This window comes from Prionailurus viverrinus, chromosome C1 (genome assembly GCF_022837055.1).
Source record: "Prionailurus viverrinus isolate Anna chromosome C1, UM_Priviv_1.0, whole genome shotgun sequence".
Classification (NCBI taxonomy): domain Eukaryota; kingdom Metazoa; phylum Chordata; class Mammalia; order Carnivora; family Felidae; genus Prionailurus; species Prionailurus viverrinus.
In genome coordinates this window covers 3,886,109-3,910,386 of record NC_062568.1, presented here as the reverse complement: position 1 = coordinate 3,910,386, position 24,278 = coordinate 3,886,109, and the positions used below count along the sequence as shown (strand labels likewise).

The 24,278-nt window shown below is 38.4% G+C and overlaps 1 protein-coding gene across 4 annotated transcripts in view; it reads left to right on the top strand.

Moving 5' to 3' along the window:
- Positions 1 to 1,560: 1,560 nt before the first annotated feature.
- Positions 1,561 to 24,278, top strand: part of SP100 (SP100 nuclear antigen) — a 99,531-nt gene continuing 76,813 nt past the window's right edge. For all 4 annotated transcript variants that reach the window (XM_047869564.1, XM_047869563.1, XM_047869565.1 and 1 more), the window contains exon 1: positions 1,561 to 1,707. In XM_047869564.1, coding sequence (XP_047725520.1) covers positions 1,676 to 1,707 — 32 coding nt within the window. In that variant the 5' untranslated portion in view covers positions 1,561 to 1,675. The remainder of the gene's footprint in view (positions 1,708 to 24,278) is intronic.

The window sequence follows — 24,278 nt, the reverse complement described above, 5'->3', positions numbered from 1 at the left end:
GTGTCAGTGTTCCTTGAAGTTGCAGAAAGTGCCCCAGGCGCTTCCTTGTTTCCTTCAAATGAGTCCAGGAGGATTTTTAGGAGTGAAATCTGCTCCTCAAGCTGGTCCTGTCCCTATCCTAACCTGGCGGGTCTGGCTTTTTCTGGATCATAGAAACTTTGCTTTCTTTACAGAGGCCTCCAGATTCCTCAGGAACCACTGCTGCTCTTACAGAGGTGATGCATGTCCAGCTCCCCCTGGCCCCACGGGGGCAGCCCCTTCCCTCCTTCCAGGCCAGGACCAGCCCCAGGTGTCACTGTCAGCCCCACGAGGGCCACCTGTGGATCTCCCTACCCCACTGGCTAGCTGCTCGGTGGCCTCTATTCCAAGTGCTCATCTCAGCGACCCTAAGCAGAGCCACAGAAAAGCTGGCATGTTTATGCCAACACCCGGCACAGTGGTCGCCTGGGTCAGCCTGCTGCCCAGGGACAGAGACAGGGGACGCTAGAAAAGTCGTGTCGTCTGTGTCAGGCCTTGTCTGGGCCACATGTCCTATGGAGGCAAGAAGCAGAGGACAGTTGTGCCCAACAGTAGCTCAACTTACTAGTCCTTGTACCCCTGAGAGTGAGTGAGAGAGGGAGAGGGGACGAGATCCACAAGCGTGCAGCACCTGGTGCACACAGAGACCCTGCTCGTGGTTAAAGACGTCCTTGGAAGCATCCTGGAATCCCAACCAGACTGATGTTCACCCCTCTGCGGGGAAGACAGAACATCCACGGAAAGAGGGTAGAAACCTCTTTCCCCTGCAGTTTCAAATGTAATTAAGTCTCATGCTTTGTGGAATGATGACTCCAAATCCGAATGAGAAATCTGTGAACAGACAGGACTCCGAGGCAGAGGGTCACCCTCCCAGCGGGGCTCGCCTGCCCATGTATTTGCTTCCAGATCATCTCGGTTCCAATCTCCATCTGCATCCAAGGGAAGCCTGTGCCGGTCAGCATTCCAGAGACTTCTTTCCACGTGTCTCCTTCTCCCTGGATGCAATTCAGAAGTTGGGGGCACCTTAAACCTTTGCACCTGAGATATTAGCCACCGTCATCACCTTGGCTGCAGCCTTGCTGATTTCTCCCTTACGTCTGACTGAGTTCCAGGAACACTAAGCACATTCCCCCGGGTTTATGATGCTGAGCATTTGTGCTCTCTCCAGCCCTGTGTTCCCATGCTGGGACCTTACCTGGTCGGGGTCCAGGCTCTCCCGCAGGAAGGGAGATTTTAAGTTTCTGTCTCTCCCTCTGTCCCCCCCACAGCCTCGTTGGCGAGGGGAAGGTGGCAAACACACAGCTCCCCTCTCCCCACCCCTATTACCCTCGGAAACCTTAGATAGAAGGACAGAAACACTTATGGACACATAGATATTTCCGTGTCTTTGCACACCGAAGTGGCCCCCCTCCAGGGGGCTGGCCCTGCTCCTCCAGGCCCTGACTGTCACTCCTTTGTTCCTGCTGCCACAAGTCTGTCTGCCCAGCAACTGAGAGATACTTTCACTTCCCTTTTCCCCATTTGGGCGGAGCTGCCTCTGCGTGAGTCAATTCACAAACTTCCTGCTCTGGGCTCAGCAGCTACCCTGACCCGGGCCACCCCAACTGGAGGGTTCGGAGGCCACACTTGAGGCCCAGGCGGGGCCCAGAGCGGAAAGATGGCTGATGGGGGCAGCGACCTCAGCACCAGGTTAGTCTTCATCTCCCTCCCTTTGAACCTCTCTCTCTGCCCATGGCCTGTCTGCTCCGGTGTCCTTCTAAAGACACTAACCTAAATCTCTACTTTACCCAGTTTCCAAGAATGCTCACTAGCAACGTAAATAAAGTAGAGGACTAGGCAATGAGGAAATCAGGTTTTCATCTGCACACATGACTTTCCCGTTTTGTCATGCTGCTCAGACAGAGGCCCGTCTGAAGTCCCAGGGTTTTAGGACAGGGATTTGTTTTTTGTTCGTGACCTCTGAACTTTCTCATTTCCCTCAGGCCTCCCCTACTTTCACGAGCCATTTCAAAGAAGGCAGTTGAGAAAACATAAAGTTCAGGGGAAACATCTGACAGGTTCAAACACTGGCTATGGTCTCACACCTGTCCTGTGAACAGGCTTCTGTCAGCGCCTGCGCCATTCCTGTCTCTGGCTGGGGGGGTTCTTCCTCGTCATCATGACCAAAGGAAGTAAAAGGGAAGAGAAGGGCCCAGACCGCCAAAGAGTAGTGCAGGCTCAGGTTTTTTGTCTTTACTTTGATTTTCTGTTCTGGAATGGGTTATGCCTCGGACAAAAAAAAAAAAGAAAAGAAAAGAAAAGAAAAAGGCGGGGAGGAGGGAGGTAGAAATCCTATCTTATTCTCTAGCATTGGGTCAGAAATGATACTACTTAATATTTTTAATTAATTTATTGTTTAATACAAAAGGAATACATTATACATTCTTGTTCATAAAATTTTACACCAAATGAAGGTATGTAGAGGGAAAAATTCCTGTTTACTGCCTACCCCAATGCAGCTTCTAATCTGGGTCCTATTAAGCGTTTCAGGCACAGCCTTTCAGATTGTTTTCTACGTATTTCCATGTATAGCTTATTTTCCTATATATGCACTCTGTGCTTTGTGTTTTTAATAAATGGGATTATATTGTATATGCTGTTTTGCATTTTTCGTTTTCTCTTAAGAGTGAAGATCCTAGAGATCACCTTAATAATCATATAGATCTACTTCATTCTTTTTTAAAAATGATTTTTTTTTATTTATTTTTGAGACAGAAAGAGAGAGAGCATGAGCAGGGGAGGGGCAGAGAGAGAGGGAGACACAGAATCCGAAGCAGGCTCCAGGCTCTGAGTTGTCAGCACAGGGCTCGAACTCCTGGACTGTGAGATCATGACCTGAGCTGAAGTCAGATGCCCAACCGACTGAGCCACCCAGGCGCTCCATACTTCATTCTTTTTAAGAGCTATTTTAATAGCTATTGCTATCCCATATAATCGATATGCCATAATTTTTAAATCATCCCCCACTCCCCATTGATGGACAATTTAGGTCATATTTGATTGTTCACTTTACCAACAAGCTATGATAAGAATAATCTATTTCCTTATATTTTTGCACGCTTACAAGTATTGTCTTGTGTCAACAACCCAAAATGTGGAATCGTGGAGGCAGAGGTTACTAATATTTACTTGTCTATAGATCCTGCCAAATTGTCTTTCTAAGAAGCTAAACCGATATGTTCTCTTAACAATATCAAATGAGATAAACCATCTCCCCATGCCCAACCTTTGCAAAGGTGCTGGATAAGGAGCTGCACCTTCTTTTAATGTGCATTTTCCCAATTGCAGGGGGAGGTTGGACAGTTTTTCACGTTTATTGGCCATCTGCCTCTTTTGTGAATTGCTGCTTTATTTATGGCCGATGTCATTCAGTGACATGACTGTCCTTTCTTTGATGAAAAGGGAGAATTTGCTAAATATTCTGAAAGGTATATACTCTCCTTGTCTTTGAACTCTGTTTATGGTGACTTTATCTTGTTAAAGCTGACGACGTACAATGTAGACTTACTATAGTATTGACTTCATGAGCTAGATGCACCCTCGTTGTTATAAATAATTAAAGTGAAACAGAAAAATTACTGATGAATTCCATGCATACTCTTGAACCACAGTTCTTGTGTTCTGAAGATGGCGGATTCAAGTCTATCTTCGTTGCACAGGAAGTTTCTTCTCTCACATCTCCAAAACGTTTACTTTTTCAATTTGGGGGCCAAACGATTCTTCCACCGAAGCAATGCTAGCCTTCACCGCTTCTATCTGCTCCCTAAATTTTCACCTCTTTCACTTTTTAACATTCTGCTCAGAAGGGTGGTCTCAAACTTTTCTTCCATGACAATTATTTTTTAGTCGCTTTTTCATTTCTTGTTATTTCCATTTTTTGTAAAGTTGGTTGTGTTTTTTTTTTTGGTGGGGGGACAGATGAGGTATCTGAATTTGTATCTAGATCTCTGCAGGCTTTTGGATGACTGTAAGCGCTTCGGGGATTTTTTCTTTATCCCCTGGGTTGTTTTTCCAGGTCGATTCTGTCAGCAGTTTGGTTTCAGTGCTGTTTTTACTTGCTTTCTCCCAGGCCTGTGGTGGTTTTATAGCCTATGTCACTCGTGATGGACGCCCCCCCCCCCCAACTCCGCTATACACAGACTTGATCTGGGTGAATGTTTTTTCCCCCCAAATGTCTCATCTTATCTGAGACTGAATTGCTTCCCATCTGATCTACAGTTGAAAGGCTCTAATTTGATTCTTATCAAAATTTTTTTTTCCCTGAGGAAACTTTTATTAATTACACTATCCTTTTCCCCTGCTGATCTGCAACACCACTGTCTTCACTACTCAGTGGTCTTGTATGCAGGGCCCATTTCAAGGGCTCTCTCTTCCAGCACTGGCCTGCACGAGCCTTTTCTTACTCCCCACGCACCACGTTGTCATCGTGACCATGACTTCAGATGAACTTTTGATATCTGTGGCAGTAAATCTTCTTACCTTCTTTTCTTCCAAAGTGGCTTGGCCCTTTGCGTCTCCAAATTGGCTTGTCAATATCTTGCCAGGAATTCTTTTAGATCGCGTTGAATCTATAGATCAGTTTGCAGAGGATTCATACCTTTACAACATTGTGTCTTCTATCTCATTACTGTGGTATATGCGTATTACTAATTAAACTAGATTTGCTAATAAAAATTATATTTCTCTCTATAGAGGTCTTATACTTCTGCTAGATTTATTCATAGATACTTGATATCTTTATATCAAATCTACATAATTTAAAATAGGCTGTCTAGCTGCTTGTAACAAAGATACAAAAATAAATGAAAACTTTGCCAAACTCTTTTGAATTCTAATGACTTATATATATGTACATATATATGTATATATGGGGTTTTACATAATGTAAACACAATGACAGTTCTGTTTCTTCTGATCTAATCCTTCTATGTATTACTCCTTTTTCTTGCCTTACCGTGTGTGCTAGGTACTTTGTACATGGCAAATACAAGTACTGATGGTAATGATTCCATCTTGATCCTAATTTCAAAGGGAAAGTTTTTATCACTGCACAGTTATGGATGATGTTTGCTGTAGGTTTCTTTTATGAAAAGACTTTATAAAATACTTAGATTAGAGAAGTTTTATATTGGCATCTGATATTTTCAACATAGGAGGTGTTTGTAGCCCTGTTTTCTGTTGTTTCTGCTGGTTCTCACCATTTTTTTAAATAAACTTTTAAATTTTGGAATAATTTTATACTTAAAGAAAAGTCGCAAAGACAGTACAGAAGTTTCTGTATTCTGCACACCCAGACTTATTTCCTGCGACATTATCCTCTTATGTGACTCTGGTTACGTTTTTCAAAAATGAAAAACCAATATTGGTAACGTCAGCGTGAATTAAACCCTGGACTTGTTTTCAGTTTCAACAGATTTTCCATCAACGCACATATTCTGTTTTTAGGATCCAATCCAGGGCTCCACATTTAATCTAGCCAGCCTGTCACTTATTCCCTCTGGTCTGTGACAAGTTCTCAGTCTCGCTTTGTTTTTCATGATCTTAATAGTTTGAAGAGTACTACTGGTCAGGCATTTTGTAGGCTGTTTTTTTTTTCTTTTTGTTTTGTTTTTGTTCTTATTTGGTTAGTTATTTTAGTTTTCTGGGTTTTGGGCGGTTTTTTAGTTCTTTTTTTATTTTTATTTTTTGTAGACCATTAAAAATTTTTTTTTAACGTTTATTTATTTTTGAGACAGAGAGAGACAGAGCATGAACGGGGGAGGGTCAAAGAGAGAGAGACACAGAATCTGAAACAGGCTCCAGGCTCCGAGCTGTCAGCACAGAGCCCGATGCAGGGCTCGAACTCACAGACCGCGAGATCATGACCTGAGCCGAAGTTGGCCGCTTAACTGACTGAGCCACCCAGGCGCCCCATCTTGTAGACCATTTTTTAATTTCTGTTCATCTTTATGTTTTTCTCATGATTAGACTGATTGAGGGTTTTTTGAGAGAATACCACAGAAGTGAAGTGCCCTTCTCATCACATCATATCTGGGGATATAGCCAACCTGACTTAGCACCAGGGAAGTTGACCTTGATTATTTAATTAGGGTGGCATTTGCCAGGCTCCTCCACTGTAAAGTTACCATTTTCCCCTTTCCACAAAGGGATAAATTTTCTTCTGATTACAAAGATCATTTTGCCGGGTGTTTTTGTGTATTAGCATTGTATTGGGGAAATTATTTGTAGGTAAATCAAGGACTGCAATGAAGGTTTGGAAAGGGTTTCTGTTTGCCAAACCCAGGTGTCTCTGAAAACTCTTGAACACGGGTCAGCGTCTGAGAGCACCTGGGTGAAGCCAGGTGGTTCTCTGGGAGTGCCGTTATTCCAGGCTACAGCTGCCCCCTTCACGGAATTCTCACTGGGAAGATGTGGTGGTGGTAGCTGGGACTCCCGCTGGACCCTCCATCTTTTTGTTTGTTTGTTTTTGAGAGAGAGAAACAGAGAGTGAGCGGGGAAGAGCAGAGAGAGAGGCAGAGACAGAGAATCCCAAGCAGGCTCCACATTGTCAGCTCAGAGCCTGTTGCGGGGCTTGAACTCGTGAGCTGTGAGATCATGATCAGAGCCGAAACCAAGAATCTTACGCTTAACCCACTGAGCCATCCAGGCACCCCTGGACCCTCCATCTTGTATGGACTCTAGACTTCATTTCTGTCCCTCTCTCCCCTTAAAGCTGTCAGACCTGAGGTTCTGATTCTCCAGGATCAGCAAATGCCCCTAAGTCAAAAGCGGCTGCTTGCCTGCCTCTCTGGTCTCTCCTTTCGCTTTACTTCCTCCTGGTGAAGCCTCACCATACATAGTTTCATGTCTTCAGTAACATTCTTAGATGCTATTCTCAACTTTTACGGTCTTTCCAACAGAAATCTGTATGGCTTGTGTGAGTTGGGGAAGATTGGAGTTTTTGAATCCTGTGCCACCACACCAGGAACTTCCAGTCATTGATGGATTGGTTGATTAACTGGCAGTTTTCAAAGTTTATTGCTTGACGTTTGGTTGTGACTCACGAAGTTTTTCTCTGAATGCTTTTAAGATTTTTCTCTTAGAATGTATACTGTAATGAGTCTAGATTCGTTAAAAAATTTTTTTTTTAATTTTTTGTTTTTGTTTTGCGTTTATCCTTTTGGGGTTTCCAGACCTTGAATTTGTGAGTTGATGTCTTTTGGTTTTTGTTAATTGGGGTTTGTTTTTTGTTTTAATCAAAGTATGGTTGACATACAATGTTATATTAGTTTCAGGTGTACAACAGAGTGATTCAACATGTGTATACATTATGAAATGATCACCACAGTAAGTTTAGTTACCATCTGTCACCAAACAAAATTATTATAATATTACTGGCTATATTCCCTGTGCTGTACTTTACATCCCTTGATTTACTTATTTTATAACTGGAAGTTTGTACCTCTTAATCCCCTTCACCTGTTTTGCCCATTCCCCTACTTACCTCCTCTCTGGCAGTCATCATTTTGTTCCCTGTATGTATGAGTCTGTTTCTGTTTTGTTTTGTTTATTCATGTATTTTTTAGATTCCACACATAAATGAAATCATTTAGTATTTGTCTTTCTCTGACTTGTTTCACTTAACATAATAACTTCTAAGTCACCCGTCATTGCAAATGACAAGATTTCCTTCTTTTTTTATGGCTGAGTAATATTACACACACACACACACACACACACACACACACACACGCACGCACACCACATGTTCCTTAATCATTCATCTATTGATGGAAACTTAGGTTGCTTCTATATCTTGGCAATCATAAACAGTACTTCAGTGAACCTAGGGTGCATATATCTTTTTGAATTAGTGTTTTCATTTTCTTCAGATAAATACCCAGAAGTAGACTTCTGGATCATATGGTATGTCTATTTTTAATTTTTTGAGGAACCTCCATACTGTTTTTACATGATGGCTGCACCGGTTTGCATTCCCACCAACAGGGTGCAAGTTTTTTTTTTTCTCTCCACATCCTTGCCAACACTTGTTATTTGTCTTTTTGATTCCAGCCATTCTGACAGATGTGAGGTGATATCCCATTGTAGTTTGGATTTGCACTTCCTTAATGATTAGTGATGTTGAGCATCTTTTCCTATGTCTGTTTGCCATCTCTATGTCTTCTTTGAAAAAATGTCCATTCAGGTCCTCTGTCCATTTTTTTAATTGGATTGTTGGGGCTTTTTTGATGTTGAGTTGTAAGAGTTCTTTATATGTTTTGGATACTAACCCCTTATGGAATATATCATTTGCAAATATCTTCTCCCCTTTAGTAGGCTGACTTTTTATTTTGTTAATGGTGTCTTTCACTGTGCAAAAGCTTTTTAGTTTGATGTAGTCCCAGCTGTTTAGTTTTGCTTTTGTTGCCCTTGCCTAAAGAGATCCAAAAAAATACATTGCTAAGAGTTTACTACCTATGTCCAAGCGGTTACTACCTATGTTTTCTTTCAGGAGTCTTATGGTTTTAGGTCTTACATTTAGGTCTTAAAGCCATTTTGGGTTTATTTTTGTGTATGGTGTAAGAGAGCAATCCAGTGTCATTCTTTTGCACGTAGCTGTCCGGTTTTCCCAGCACGATTTATTGAAGAGACTGTCTTTTCCCCCTATCCTTGCCTCCTTTGTCATAGTTTACTTAACTGTATAAGTGTGGGTTTATTTTCAGGCTCTCTATTCTGTTCCATCAATTTCTATGTCTATTTTTGTGCCAGTACCATAATGTTTTGATTATCATAGCTTTGTAGTATATCATGAAATCTGGGATTGTGATGCCTTCAGCTTTGTTTTTCCTTCTCAAGATTTCTCTAGATACGTGGGATCCTTTGTGGTTCCATACAAATTTTTGGGTTATTTGTTCTAGTTCTGTGAAAAAAATGTTGTTGGTATTTTAATAAAAATTACATTGAATCTGTATATTGCTTTGGGTAGCATGGAAATTTTAACATTAATTCTTCCAATCCATGACCATAGTATATCTATTTATTTGTGTCATCATCAATTTCTTTCATCAATATCTTATAGTTTTCAGAGTACTGTTCTTTCACCTCCTTGGTTAAGTTTATTCCTAAGTATTTTATTATTTTTGATGCAATTGTATATGGGGTTGTTTTCTTAATTTCTTTTTCTGTTAGTTCATTATTAGTATAGAAAAAACGCAACAGATTTCTGTATATTAATTTTGTATCCTGAAAATTTACTGAATGTATTTATTAGCTTTAATAGTGTTTTTGGTGGTTTTTAGGTTTTTTTTCACATATAGTATCATGTCATCTGCAAACAGTGAGTGTTTTACATCTTCTTTACTGATTTGGATACCTTTTATTTCTTTTTCTTGTCTGATTGCTATAGCTAGGACTTCCAGTACTATGTTGAATACAAGTGGCAAGATGGAGGGCATCCTTGTCCTGTTCATGATCTTAGAGGAAACACTTTTAACTTTTCCCTATTGGGCATGATCTTAGCTGTGGGTTTGTCATTTATGCCCTTTATTATGCTGAGATGTGTTCACTCTAAACCTACTTTGTTGAGAATTTTTATCATAAATGGATGTTGAGTTTTGTCTAATACTTTTTCTGCATCTGTTGAGATGATCATATAACCTGTATCCTTTATTTTATTAATGTGTGTATCATGTAGATCAATTTCCTGATATTGAACCACCCTTGTATCCTTGGAATAAATTCCACTTGATCATGGTGTATGATCTTTTAATGTATTGTTGAATTTGGTTTGCTAATTATTGAGGATTTTCATTTACCTTGTATTTATCTGACATTTATAGAAGAAATATAGTAGTCTATTGATGATTTGGGGTGATTTGAAATTTAAAAAAATATATTGAAATGGTTTGTTTAATATGGACATTTTCTGTTTTGTGAAGGATTGCTGGAAATTGTCCATAAAACTGTTCGAAACTGATATTTGTTACCGTTTTTATTTTTTGAGAGAGAGAGAGTGAGCAGGGGAGGGGCCGAGGGAAAAGGAGAGATGGAGAATCTTAAGCAGACTCCACACCCAGAGCAAAGCCTGACATAGGGCTCTGTTCACAACTGTGGGATCATGACCTGAGCAGAAATCAAGAGTCAGATACTTAACTGAATGAGCTATCCAGGTGCCTCTGAAACTGATATTTGTGTGTGTAGGTGTGGGGAAAAGGCAGGGATAGGGTATGTCTCAAAGTACATTATACATTTATTCTATCACTTTTAATTCTATTTAGTTCTCATGTTGACTCTCAGTTTTGATGATTCATATTTTCCTAAAAAGTAAGCTTTTTTTTTCTAGGTTGTCATATTTATTGGTAGAAAATTATACAAGGATTTCTTTTGTAAAGTTTTAATATATAGGGATTTCTTTTGTAAAGTTTTAATATATAAAGATTTCTTTTGTAAAGTTTTAATCTTTTCCTTAACTGCAGACACATCCTTTTCCTCATTCCTAGCATTGTTCATTTATGTCTTTTCTTTTGGTCTCTCTCTCTCTTTTTTAATGTTTATTTATATTTGAGAGAGAGAGAGAGAGAGAGAGAGTGTCAGGGAGGGGCAAAGAGAGGGAGACCCAGAATCTGAAGCAGGCTCCAGGCTCTGAGCTGTCAGCATAGGTCCCAAAGCGGGGCTTGAACTCACCGACTGTGAGATCATGACCTGAGCTAAGGTCAGTCTCTTAACCGAGTGAGCCACCCAGGCACCCGTCTTTCATTCTCTTGATCAAATTTTCCATTTTGTTGTTCTCTTCAAGGAATCATCTTTTGGTTGTATTGATCCATTACTCTGATTTTTTTGTTTGAGATTTAATTAAATCCTGCTTTTCTTTATTTTCATATTTTTTTTCTTTCCTCATTTTTGTCTTCAATTTCCTTGGGGGGTGGAATTTCCTTGACCTCTTTTCTTAATACTTTGATTTAAAACTTAGTTTATTGGGGCGCCTGGGTGGCTCAGTCGGTTGGGTGTCTGACTTCAGGTCATGATCTCACGGTTCGTGGGTTCATGACTCCGAGCACCGTGTCGGGCTCTGTTCTGACAGCTCAGAGCCTGGGGCCTGCTTTGGATTCTGTGTCTCCCTCTCTCTCTCTGCCCCTCCTCTGCTCACACGCTGTCTCTCTGTCTCAAAAATAAATCAACATTTAAAAAAATTTAAAACTTAGTTTACTTTTCAGTGTCTCTTATTTTCTAAAAAAATGTTTCTTAGGCCATGAATGCTTATCTCTTTGCTACTTTGGGTATATCCGTGGTTCTTATATGTTTGTGGTCTTATATGTTTTCATTAGAATTTATTTCTTACTCATCTGTAGTTTCTATCTTGATTTTCTCTTTAAACTAAGGACTGTTTGGAAAGAGTTTTAAAATATTCCCAGTGCATAATATTGGAGGAGTTCCTTTGTCCTGGTTGTTTGTTCTGATCTATGACATGTGGTTAGAAAATGTGTTCCTTAAGATTGTTTTCCATTTCAGAATCTATTGTTATTTTTCTTGTGGCCTAATGCATGTGATTTTGCAGGTTTTTCATGTTTGAAGGGTAATATAATGTAGTGATTAATATTGTGCTATCGAAGGCCAGCCAGGATGGAGGGTAGGAGCTGAGAGAGTAGGTAGGAAATTTGGGGAGAGGTGTTCCAAACCCTAGCTCTGGCACTACATAGCTGTAAAACATGTCCCCTCAATATTTTAAAGATATTTTCTTACACATAATGACTTCTACCATGAAGTCTGGTGAAGTGTATATTTTATGAGTATGAAATAACCTTCTACATTCTTTGTAAGGCTTTTCAACCTAACTTCCATTTGCTTTTGATTTTAGTTTTGCTACAGAGCACTCTTTACTTTGTGTTTGTTTCATGTGTCTTTTCCAATCCCTTTATTTCCAGTGTTCTTGAGCCATTTTATTTTTTCTATGTCCCTTATAAATAGAATACAGTGTACACAAAAATGAACTCAAATGGATTAAAGACTTGAATGTAAGACCTGACACCAGAAAATTCCTAGAAGAAAACATAGGTGATAAGCTCCTTGATGTTGGTCTTGGTGTTGAATTTTTGCATTTGATTCAAAAGCAAAGGCAACAAAAGCAAAAATAAACAAATGGGATACATTAAATTAAAAAGCTTCTGCACAGCAAAAGAAACCATCAGCCAACAATGAAAAGGCAGCCTACTGAATGGGAGAAAATATTTGCAAATCATATGTTCACTAAGGAGTTAATGTATAAGATATATAAAGAACTCAAACAACTCAATAGCAAAAACCCAAGTCTGATTTAAAAATGGGCAAAGGCTCTAAATAGACAGTTTTTTTTTCAAAAAAGAAATAAAAATGACCAATGGACTATGAAACTATGCCCAACATTACTAATCAGCAGAGAAATGAAAATCCAAACCACAATGAGATATCACCTCACACCTGTCAGAATGGCTATTGCCAAAAAGACAAGAAATAACAAGTGTTGGTGAGGATGTGGAGAAAAGGAAACTTCATGAACAATTAATCAGAATATGAATTAGTACAGCCAGTGTGGAAAACAGTATGGATGTTCCTCAAAAAATGAAAAATAGAGCTATCATATATACGACCCATCAATTCTACTTCTGGGTATTTATCTGAAGAAAAGAAAAATGCTAATTTGAAAAGATATATTCAATCCTATGTTCATTGCAACATTATATATGATATAACTACTCTCTATATAATACTATACAATGGAATACTCCTCAGGTATAAAAAAGAAGAAAATCTTGGCACTTGTAACAATGTGGCTGGACCTTGAGGGTATTATGCCCAGTGAAATGTCAGAAAAAGACAAATACCATATGATTTCACTTATATGTAGAATCTAAAAAAACAAAGAAACAACAAAAACCCTTCATAAGTACAGAGAACAGATCTGTGGTTATTTAGAGAGGATGGGGGTGGGGGTAGACAAAATGGGTGAGGGGACCAATTGCACGGTGATGAGTGGTAATGAAGCTTATTGTGGTGACTTTGTAGTGTATGCAAATATCAAATTATTATGTTGTATACCTGAATATAATATCATATGCCAATTTTAGATCGATAAAAAATATATGCAGCTGAATTTTATTTCCTATCCAATCTATATATTCTCATATTTTATGTCACTTTATTCCATTAGCATTTATTTTGATCACTAGTATATTTATATTTATTCTTACTCTCTTAGTTATTAATATTTACAAGAATTTCTTCTGGTTCTCTCACCTTCTTTCTTACCTGTTTTTGAATTGGTTGCATTTCCTTTGCTCCATATTTCCCCCCGATACATTGGAAGTATTGCCTTTTTTGTTGTTGTTGAAATTTAATTTTTAATAAACATACTTAGGCTTGTATTATTCTCCCAATGCCTGGAGTTATTTAGTACCTTTTTTTAAGCTAAAAACTGGAACTTGATTTTCTTTTCCTCATCCCTCTTCCTATGCCCTCCATGAAATTTTTGAGTCTGAAAATGTCTTCATTTTACTTTTATACGTGAATGAATGTTTGTGTATGTTTAAAATTAAAGTTCACTTAAATTTTGGTCATTTTTCTTCACTGTCTTCCTGAATTCGGTGTTGCATGGGAAAATTCCAACTTCCATCCAATTTTCATTTCTTGTAGGTAAGTCGCTTTTACTTTCTATAACCATTATGGTTTGTTTGTTATCCTTGATGTTCTAGATTTCACCATAATACATCTAGGTATGTGTTTTAAATACTCATTCTCTGTACTTGATGAGCCTTTTTAATATAAAGTTCTACCTTTCTCTGATTCATTTCATTTGGCATAATACTCTAGCTCCATCCATGTCATTGCAAATGGCAAGATTTCATTCTTTGTTATGACTAATATTCTAGTGTATATATAAACCACATCTTCCTTATCCATTCATCGGTTGATGGACATTTGGGGTTCTAGCCATAGTTTTGCTATTGTTGATAATGCACAGAGAAAGACAAATATATGATTTTACTCATATGTGGAATTTTAGAAACAAAACAAACAAACATGGGTGGGGTAACTGGTGGTTACCAGAGAGGAAGTGGGCAGGGGGATTGGTTAAATATGAGGTGGGGATTGGGAAGGGCACTTGTTTTGACGATTACCAGGTGTTGTATGTTAGTGTTGAGTAACAAAATTCTATACGTGAAACTATTGTATGTTAACTAACTGGAATTTAAATAATAACTTAAAAAAGGAGTTCTAGCTTTCATTCTGAAATTCCCCTCCCCCCTCTTTTTATTGGATTTTGTGTCCTCATTCTTTCTCCTCTCCTTTTAAAATTCCCACTGGCAGAACGTCAAAACATCAGATTTTGCAGTATATCTTATTTTCTTCACACTTGCCAGATCTTCTTTTTTCTTACATTCCAGGAAAAAAAATACATCTAATTAACTTTTCTTCAACTGAGTCTATTCAGCTATTAATATGCCTACCTTTATTTTTTAAAGCAGTTTTAATGAGGTATAATTTACATACTATAAAATTCACCTGTTTAAGTGTACAACTTAATTATTTTTAGCAAATTTATAGAGTTCTGCAGCCATCAGCACAATCCAAATTTAGAGCATTTCATTACCTCACAAAGTTTGCAGTTTTTTTTGTCATTTGTAGTTGGTCCCTGTTCCTATCCCCCAGCCTCAGGTCACTACTAATCTACTTTCTGTCTCTGTAGATTTCCTTTTTCTGGATATTTCATATAGATGGAATCATACAGTAGGTGGTCTTGCACATCTGGCTTCTACCGAGCATAATATTTTAAAAAAATTTTTTTATGTTTATTTATTTTTGACACACAAAGAGAGACAGAGCATGAGGAGGGGAGGGGCAGAGAGAGAGGGAAACACAGAATCCGAAGCAGGCTCCAGGCTCTGAGCTGCCAGCACAGAGCCCGACGCGGGGCTCGAACTCACAGACTGCGAGATCATGACCTGAGCCGAAGTCGGACGCTCAACCGACTGAGCCACCCAGGCGCCCTGTACTGAGCATAATATTTTGAAGTTCATTCATGTTGTAGCATGATTAGTATTTCATTCTTTGTTATTGCTGAGTAATACATACTGGATGGGTCTACCACATTTTATTTATCCATTTATACCTGTTAATGGACATTTGGAATTTTTCCATTTTTTGACTATTATGGAAATGCTGCCATGAATATTTGCATATTTGTGTGAACATGTTTTCATTTCTAGGTTGATATCTAGGAGTGGAATTATTGGGTTATATGGTAACATTATGCTTTCCCACGAGCAGTGTATAAGGGTTCCCATTTTTCCACAATCTTGCTAATTATGTCTTTGATTATAGCCAAGTCAGTAAGTATGCACTGGTATCTGATTTTGGTTTTAATTTGCTTTTCCCCTAATGACTAATGATGTTGGATGTCTTGTGTTTACCTTCTTAATATCTTTTTGAAGAAATAGCTATTAAAATAATATATATATATTTATAATTTATATATATTTATATTTTTTACATTATTTAAATTCTTTATAATTTTTTATTTTTATTTTATTATATATACATATATAATTTTATTATATTTTTATATTATTTATAATTTATATATAATATATAATTTATAAATATATAATATATATTATAAATATAATATATATTGTATATTTATAATTATATAATATATATTTATATATATTTATTATGTATTATAATATATATTTATATATTATTTATTTATAATATATTATATATTTTTTTTATATTTTATTTTTTTAAATTGACATCCAAATTACTCAGCATATAGTGCAACAATGATTTCAGGAGTAGATTCCTTAGTTCCCCTTACCCATTTAGCCCATCCCCCCTCCCACAACCCCTCCCATAACCCTCAGTTTGTTCTCCATATATATGAGTCTCTTCTGTTTTGTCCAACTCCCTGTTTTTATATTATTTTTGTTTCCCTTCCCTTATGTTCATCTGTTTTGTCTTTTAAAGTCCTCATATGAATGAAGTCATGTGAGTTTTGTCTTTCTCTGACTGACTAATTTCACTTAGCAAAATACTCTCCAGTTCCAACCACGTAGTTGCAAATGGCAAGATTTCATTCTTTTTGGTTGCCAAGTAATACTCCATTGTATATATATACCACATTTTCTTCATCCATTCATCCACCGATGGACATTTGGGCTCTTTCCATACTTCAGCTATTGTTGGTAGTGCTGCTGTAAACATTGGGGTGCCTGTGTCCCTTCCAAACAGCATACCTGTATCCCTTGGATAAATACCTAGTAGTGCAATTGCTGGGTCATAGGGTAGTTCTATTTTTAATTTTTTGAGGAACCTCCATACTGTTTTCCAGAGTGGCTGCACCAGTTTGCATTCCCACCAACAATGCAAAAGAGATCCTCTGTCTCCGCATCCTCACCAACATCTGTTGTTGCCTGAGTTGTTAATGTTAGCCATGCTGACAGGTGTGAGGTGATATCTTATTGTGGTTTTGACTTGTATTTCCCTGACAATGAGTGATGTTGAGCATTTTTTCATGTGTCAGTTGGCCATCTGGATATCTTCTTTGGAGAAGTGTCTATTCATGTCTTTTGCCCCTTTCGTCACTGGATTATTTGTTTTTTGGGTGTTGAGTTTGATAAGTTCTTTATAGATTTTGGATACCAACCCTTTATCGGATATGTCATTTGCAAATATCTTCTCCCATACCGTTGGTTGCCTTTTAGTTTTCCTGATTGTTTCCTTCGCTGTGCAGAAGCTTTTTATTTTGATGAGGTCCCAGTAGTTCATTTTTGCTTTTGTTTCCCTTGCCTTTGGAGACGTGTTGAATAAGAAGTTGCTGTGGCCAAGATCAAAGAGGTTTTTGCCTGCTTTCTTCTCGAGGATTTTGACAGCTTCCTGTCTTACATTGAGGTCTTTCATCCATTTTGAGTTTATTTTTGTGTATGGTGTAAGAAAGTGATTCAGGTTCATTTTTCTTCATGCTGCTGTCCAGTTTTCCCAGCCACATTTGCTGAAGAAACTGTCTTTATTCCATTGGGTATTCTTTCCTGCTTTGTCTTTATTCCATTGGATATTCTTTCCTGCTTTGTCAAAGATTAGTTGGCCATGTTTGTGGGTCCTTTCTAATCTTTGTTGCTTTTGATAGTCATCTTTTCTCCCCTCATAGAGTCCCCCTTAAAACTTCTTGCAGGGCTGGTTTAGTGGTCACAAACTCCTTTAATTTTTGTTTGTCTGGGAAACTTTTTATCTCTCCTATTTTGAATGACAACCTTGCTGGATAAAGAAGTCTTGGCAGCATATTTTTCTGATTTAGCACACTGAATATATCCTGCCACTCCTTTCTGGCCTGCCAAGGTTCTGTGGATAGGTCTGTTGCAAACCTGATCTGTCTTCCCTTGTAGGTTAGGGACTTTTTTTCCCTTGCCACTTTCATGATTCTCTCCTTGCCTGAGTATTTTGTGAATTTGACTATGATATGCCTTCTTGATGGTCGGTTTTTGTTGAATCTAATGGGGGTCCTCTGTGCTTCCTGGATTTTGATGTCTGTCTTTCCCCAGGTTAGGAACTTTTTCTGCTGTGATTTGCTCACATAACCCTTCTACCCCTATTTCTCTCTCTTCCTCTTCTGGGATCCCTATGATTCTGATGTTATTCCTTTTTAACAAGTCACTGATTTCTCTAATTCTTAAATCGTGCTCTTTTGCCTTAATCTCCCTCTTTTTTTCTGCTTCATTATTCTCTGTAAGTTTGTCCTCTATATCGCTGATTTTCTGTTCTGCCTTTTCCATCCTTGCTGCCACTGCATCCATCCGTATTGCAGCTCAGTTATAACATTTTTAATTTCATTCTGACTATTTTTTACTTCTTTTATCTCTGCAGAAAGGGATTCTAATCTATTTTCGACTCCAGCTAGTATTCTTATTATCATGATTTTAAATTCTGGTTCAGACATCTTGCTTGTATCTGTGTTGGTAAATCCCTGGCTGTCATTTCTTCATGCTCTTTCTTTTGTGGTGAATTCCTTCGTTTTGTCATTTTGAAGGGATAAAAGGAATTAATAATGTAGAAAAATTAAAATTTAAAATATTAAAAATTAAAAAAAATTAAAATTAAAAAATTAAACACACACACACACACACACACACAAATCTAATAAAGGATGCTAGATCCTAGGTGTGTTTTGGTCTGGGTGTTGAAAGTGGTTTGACAGATTAGAGAAAAAAAGGGGGGGGAAAAGGAAATCTTTGAGAATTTGAAAAAATGAATACACTGAAGTAGACTAAAATTAGATGATGGGAGTAAAATAGAACTTGAAAAAATTTACACAAAAGTAAAAATATAGTAGAAAAAATGAAAAATATTTTTAATAAAAATTAAAAATAAAAATGATTTTTTCTCTTTCTGTATTCAAGAAAAAAGATATGAAAAAGGGAAAACATAGAAAAAAAGAAATCATTTGAAAAAGTGAATACACTGTAGTAGACTAAAATAAAATGATGGAAGTAAAATAGAATTTGAAAAAAATTACATCAAAGCAAAAAATACAGTGAAAAAATTAAGGAAAAATATTTTTAATGGAAATTGAAAGTAAAATGAAGTTTTTCTCTTTCTGCATTCAAGAAAATGAAAAGAAACGAAAAAGAGAGAAAAGAAAGAAAAAAGAAAAAAATCATTTGAAAATTGAAAAGGTGAATACACTGAAGTAAACTAAAATAAAATGATGGAAGTAAGATGGAATTTGAAAAAATTTACACAAAAGTAAAAAAATAGTAAAAAAATTAAAGAAAAATATTTTTAATAACAATTGAAAATAAAAATGAATTTTTTCTCTTTTTGTATTCAAGACAAAGAAAAGTAGTGTAAAAGAGAAAAAAAGAAAGAAAATTGAATAGATGGACCTAGCAGATTGAAATAGGACTGAAATTACTTTGTTTTCCCCTAGAAGCCAGACTATGCAGCGCTTTATAGTCCATAAACTAAGCCGGCGGTGAGACTTGTGTTCTTGAAGAGCGAGGTTGACCCAATTGGGCGGGGCTCGGTGTATTGGCTCCGTTCTCCACTAGATGGCGCTGCTACCCTACTGGGGTGGAGGGTTGCGGCGCTCTTAGGTGCGTATGCGCTTGCGCGGGGGGGGGGGGGGGGCTGAAAATGGCGTCTCCCAGCTCCTCAGTCTCTAGTATGGGAATTTTCTCTGCAATCAGCAATCGCTCAACCGTCCTCTGTCTTCAGCTTTCGTCCACTCCCGGCTTCTTCGCTGTCCGTGACCTAGTCCCAGGCAGCACCTCTCTCCCCAGTCCTGTCTCAGACGCGGCTGTTTTCCCCGACCCCTTACTTCCGAAGGACCGCGGCTTTGACCCGTTCCGCCCCTCTGCGGGAGGGTCTCACCGAGCACCTGCCGAATGAGCAATGGCCGAATGTCAGCTGCGCCCAGGAACGCTTGTGGGACCCTGCTGCTGCCGGTGCCCCGAGACTGCGGCCAGGGGCCAGCCCGCCCCAGAAAAAATTCACGAGATAGCGTAGCAGCAGCTTTTCAGGGATTATGGAAAAGCACCACACACTTCTGGCACCAGGTTTCACCCTTACCGACCTTGCCCCCGCACCAGCGAATGTGGCCGTTTTCTGGGGTCTGCTGGTAACAGGTGGCTTCAACAGTCTCTACCAAATGCCCTTCCAGCAGTGGAACCGCTCTTCCCCGTGTGGCCCGAGAACCTCCCGGACCCCACTCTGCTCCTGGGGACTCGCCCTTCCCACCAGAGCACCGCCAGGTATCGTGCTGTGGAGTTGCAACGTTTGCGCTCCCCTTGTTTACAGTCGTAATGGAATTTTAACTCTCTCCTTTCTCCTTTCTCCCTTTTTAGTTTAGTCCCTACGGCCGTTTCCAATTTTCCACTTTCTCTCCAGCTGCTTTTGGGGAAGGGTGCTTTTCCCGTATTCTCCCCCCCTCCCCAGTCTCTGTCCTCTCTCCACCCGCGAAAGCAGTTCCCTACCCTCCTTGGCTTCTCGCTCCCCAAATTCACCTCTGCGCGCCGCATACCTGCTGAATTCTGTGGTTCAAGTTGTGCAGATTGTTGTGTGAATCCTCCATCAGTTTTCTAGGTGTGTCGGATGGTTTAGCGTTGGTCTGGCTGGATTTCATGGACACGAGGCACACAAAATGCTTCCGTGCTGTTCCGCCATCTTGGCTCCTCCCCTCTCGTTGGCTCTATTATTTATATTTCCTCTGATGTTACCAAAATATGGTCAAAGATGGATCTGAAGGGACCTGGGTGGAATTCTGATTCTCTTCATTAAGCCAATGTTAACAGCCTAGGATGTAGCACTCCATGTTTTTCCCAAAATTTGTTCCAAACTTTACACACAAATGAGAGATTTTTACTACTTTGATCTGTATACAAATGGGGTCATAACATATTAATCTGAACCTGATGTTTTCATTTATCAGTAGAATTATGCCCTTCATTCCAAATTACTAGGAATAAATAGCAACATACCATTTCGAAGTATGGATTTTCCATAAGCTCCTCTGCTATTCAGCTGAAGGGACAGTCAGGTTTTGGGGGTAGTCTTTTTTTTTTTTTTTTTTATGAAATTTATTGACAAATTGGTTTCCATACAACACCCAGTGCTCATCCCAAAAGGTGCCCTCCTCAATACCCATCACCCACCCTCTCCTCCCTCCCACCCCCCATCAACCCTCAGTTTGTTCTCAGTTTTTAACAGTCTCTTATGCTTTGGCTCTCTCCCTCTCTAACCTCTTTTTTTTTTTTTTCCTTCCCCTCCCCCATGGGTTCCTGTTAAGTTTCTCAGGATCCACATAAGAGTGAAACCATATGGTATCTGTCTTTCTCTGTATGGCTTATTTCACTTAGCATCACACTCTCCAGTTCCATCCACGTTGCTACAAAAGGCCATATTTCATTTTTTCTCATTGCCACGTAATATTCCATTGTGTATATAAACCACAATTTCTTTATCCATTCATCAGTTGATGGACATTTAGGCTCTTTCCATAATTTGGCTATTGTTGAGAGTGCTGCTATGAACATTGGGGTACAAGTGGCCCTATGCATCAGTACTCCTGTATCCCTTGGATAAATTCCTAGCAGTGCTATTGCTGGGTCATAGGGTAGGTCTATTTTTAATTTTCTGAGGAACCTCCACACTGCTTTCCAGAGCGGCTGCAACAATTTGCATTCCCACCAACAGTGCAAGAGGATTCCCGTTTCTCCACATCCTCTCCAGCATCTATAGTCTCCTGATTTGTTCATTTTGGCCACTCTGACTGGCGTGAGGTGATACCTGAGTGTGGTTTTGATTTGTATTTCCCTGATAAGGAGCGACGCTGAACATCTTTTCATGTGCCTGTTGGCCATCCGGATGTCTTCTTTAGAGAAGTGTCTATTCATGTTTTCTGCCCATTTCTTCACTGGGTTATTTGTTTTTCGGGTGTGGAGTTTGGTGAGCTCTTGATAGATTTTGGATACTAGCCCTTTGTCCAATAGGTCATTTGCGAATATCTTTTCCCATTCCGTTGGTTGCCTTTTAGTTTTGTTGGCTGTTTCCTTTGCTGTGCAGAAGCTTTTTATCTTCATAAGGTCCCAGTAATTCACTTTTGCTTTTAATTCCCTTGCCTTTGGGGATGTGTCGAGTAAGAGATTGCTACGGCTGAGGTCAGAGAGGTCTTTTCCTGCTTTCTCCTCTAAGGTTTTGATGGTTTCCTGTCTCACATTTAGGTCCTTTATCCATTTTGAGTTTATTTTTGTGAATGGTGTGAGAAAGTGGTCTAGTTTCAACCTTCTGCATGTTGCTGTCCAGTTCTCCCAGCACCATTTGTTAAAGAGGCTGTCTTTCTTCCATTGGATGTTCTTTCCTGCTTTGTCAAAGATGAGTTGGCCATACGTTTGTGGGTCTAGTTCTGGGGTTTCTATTCTATTCCATTGGTCTATGTGTCTGTTTTTGTGCCAAGGTTTTGGGGGTAGTCTTTATGGTTGTATTTTGCTACAGAAAATGTGTCAATAAAAACTTTTGTACTTGTAGGCATCAATAAATATGGATAATTATTTATATTGATAACCAATAAATATTGACCAATGTCTTATGCATCTCAGGTACTTAAGAAAACTCAAGGGACAAAACAGACAAAATCCCTGTGCTTGTGGTACGTATATTTTGTGAGAAGACAGACAATAAACACTAAATGAAATAAATAAGTAATTCAATACGTTAGAGAGTGGTAAGGACATGAATCAAAATAGAGCTAGAATAGGGAGTGAGGTGGTCAGAGCAGGCCTCATTTGAGAAGATACCATGAAGCAAGTTCCTTAAGGAGACAAGGGAATTAGTTCACCACACGGGTGTCTGGACAAAGGACATACTACACAGAAGAGAGAGCCAGCACCAAGTTTCTAGGGTTGGAGTGTGCCCGATGTAGTCAAGAAACAGCACAGAGTAGGGTGGGGCCAGAGAGGGTTGAGCTAGGGAAGAGGAGAGAAAGGCTGTATCATTTCAGGTCCCTTGAACACTGTAAGAACCTGGCTTTTACTCTGAGGGAAATGGGGAGCCAGTGAACGTTCTGGAGTTTCTACAAGATGCATATTGTTTTTATTTCCATAGGCTAGGTTCCAAAAATGACTGCTGAGTTAATCTGTAGTATATCTTAAAATTCATAGATTATTGCCAGATCCTTTTCTGAAATGGCTTTAGCAATTCAAGCTCACACCAACAAGGAATGTTTCTCTGAATCTTCTCCCACACTGCAGCATCACATATAAAATTCTGTCTGCCACTCTAACTACGAAGAAATGGTTTCTCACTGGTGTTTCAGTTTATCTGTATTCACATGTTTATTGGACATTTTAATTTTCTTTTCCCTAAGCTACGCGTTTAGGTCTGTTTCCTTTGGGTTTGTCAAATGTTATTATTAGCCTGGAATCTTTGTGTATCAAATGAATTAACCCTTTCTCATATGTGTTGAAAATACTTTTCTACATTGTCTTCTAATATCTGTATTGCTTTTTTTTTTTACATTTAAATATATTAAATCTTCCTCCACCTACTTTACATATTTTTTCCTGGCTTGACTCAGATATTCATTCTATCATGTAAGTTTCTGTAGAACTACTTTATCCAGTTTCAGTGGAATTACAAACTGCAAATACACCACACTTACACAATAATTTCAGAAGGATTGACATTTTTAAATTACTGTGTTTTCCTAATTGGGGGTGCCTTATATATCTCTTTATTTGGATCTTGTTTAATTTCCTTTAGTAGGATTTTATGGTTTTCTTCATATAGGTCTATACCTTTGAAATGTTTATAAATATACATGCATTTTATTTGCTATTGTGTCTGGAGTATGATTTTATGTCTTTTAAATTTATATTGTTCCAAATAAAATCTGTAAGTTTTATATATCTACTTTTTAAAATTCATGCATGTTGGTAAATTCCTTTTCTAGTTCTTATAGATTTTGCTTTTGTTCTCTAGGGTTTCTATGTATATAATTGTAAGACATATAATGTTGTATCTCATGTTCATATTTACCAATGACTTAATTTTCTTACCCTATTGCCTTGGCTAAACCTTCTAAAAATATTTATAGGTAAGCAACTTGTCCTTTTTTTTTTCCTATTTAAATGACTTCACCATTTCAGTATTCACTGTAATGTTTGTTCTTTCTGGAGGCTTTATATTATAATAGCATCTATCTATTTCATATAGTTTTTATAAAAATAGCTACTAGGTTTTACCAATTCCCTTTTAAGATAATTTAGGGGTATATTTATATACTTTCTCCTTTTATTTGTTGATGTACTGAATTATATAAGGATATTTCTTAATGTTGAACCATCTTTACTCATTTTGTTATCTTCCTTTTCCTCCTCTTTTTCTCCTTAGTAAAGTAGTTTGATGTTTTTTAGGCTAGAATTTTTTTATTATTGATCATTTTTTAAATTTAATTATAATTAACATACAATGTTCTATTAATTTCAAGTGTACCCACATGTGATTGATGTACTGATTCAACAATTCTACACATCACTCAGTGCTCATCACCATGTGTACTTATCACGTGTCACCATATAACACTATATAACACCATATAACAATGTTATTGACTATATTCCCTTTACTGTACTTTTCATCTCTGTGACTGATTTATTTTATAGCTGGAAGTTTGTACCCCTTAATCCCCTTTATCTATTTTACCCATCCCCCAACAT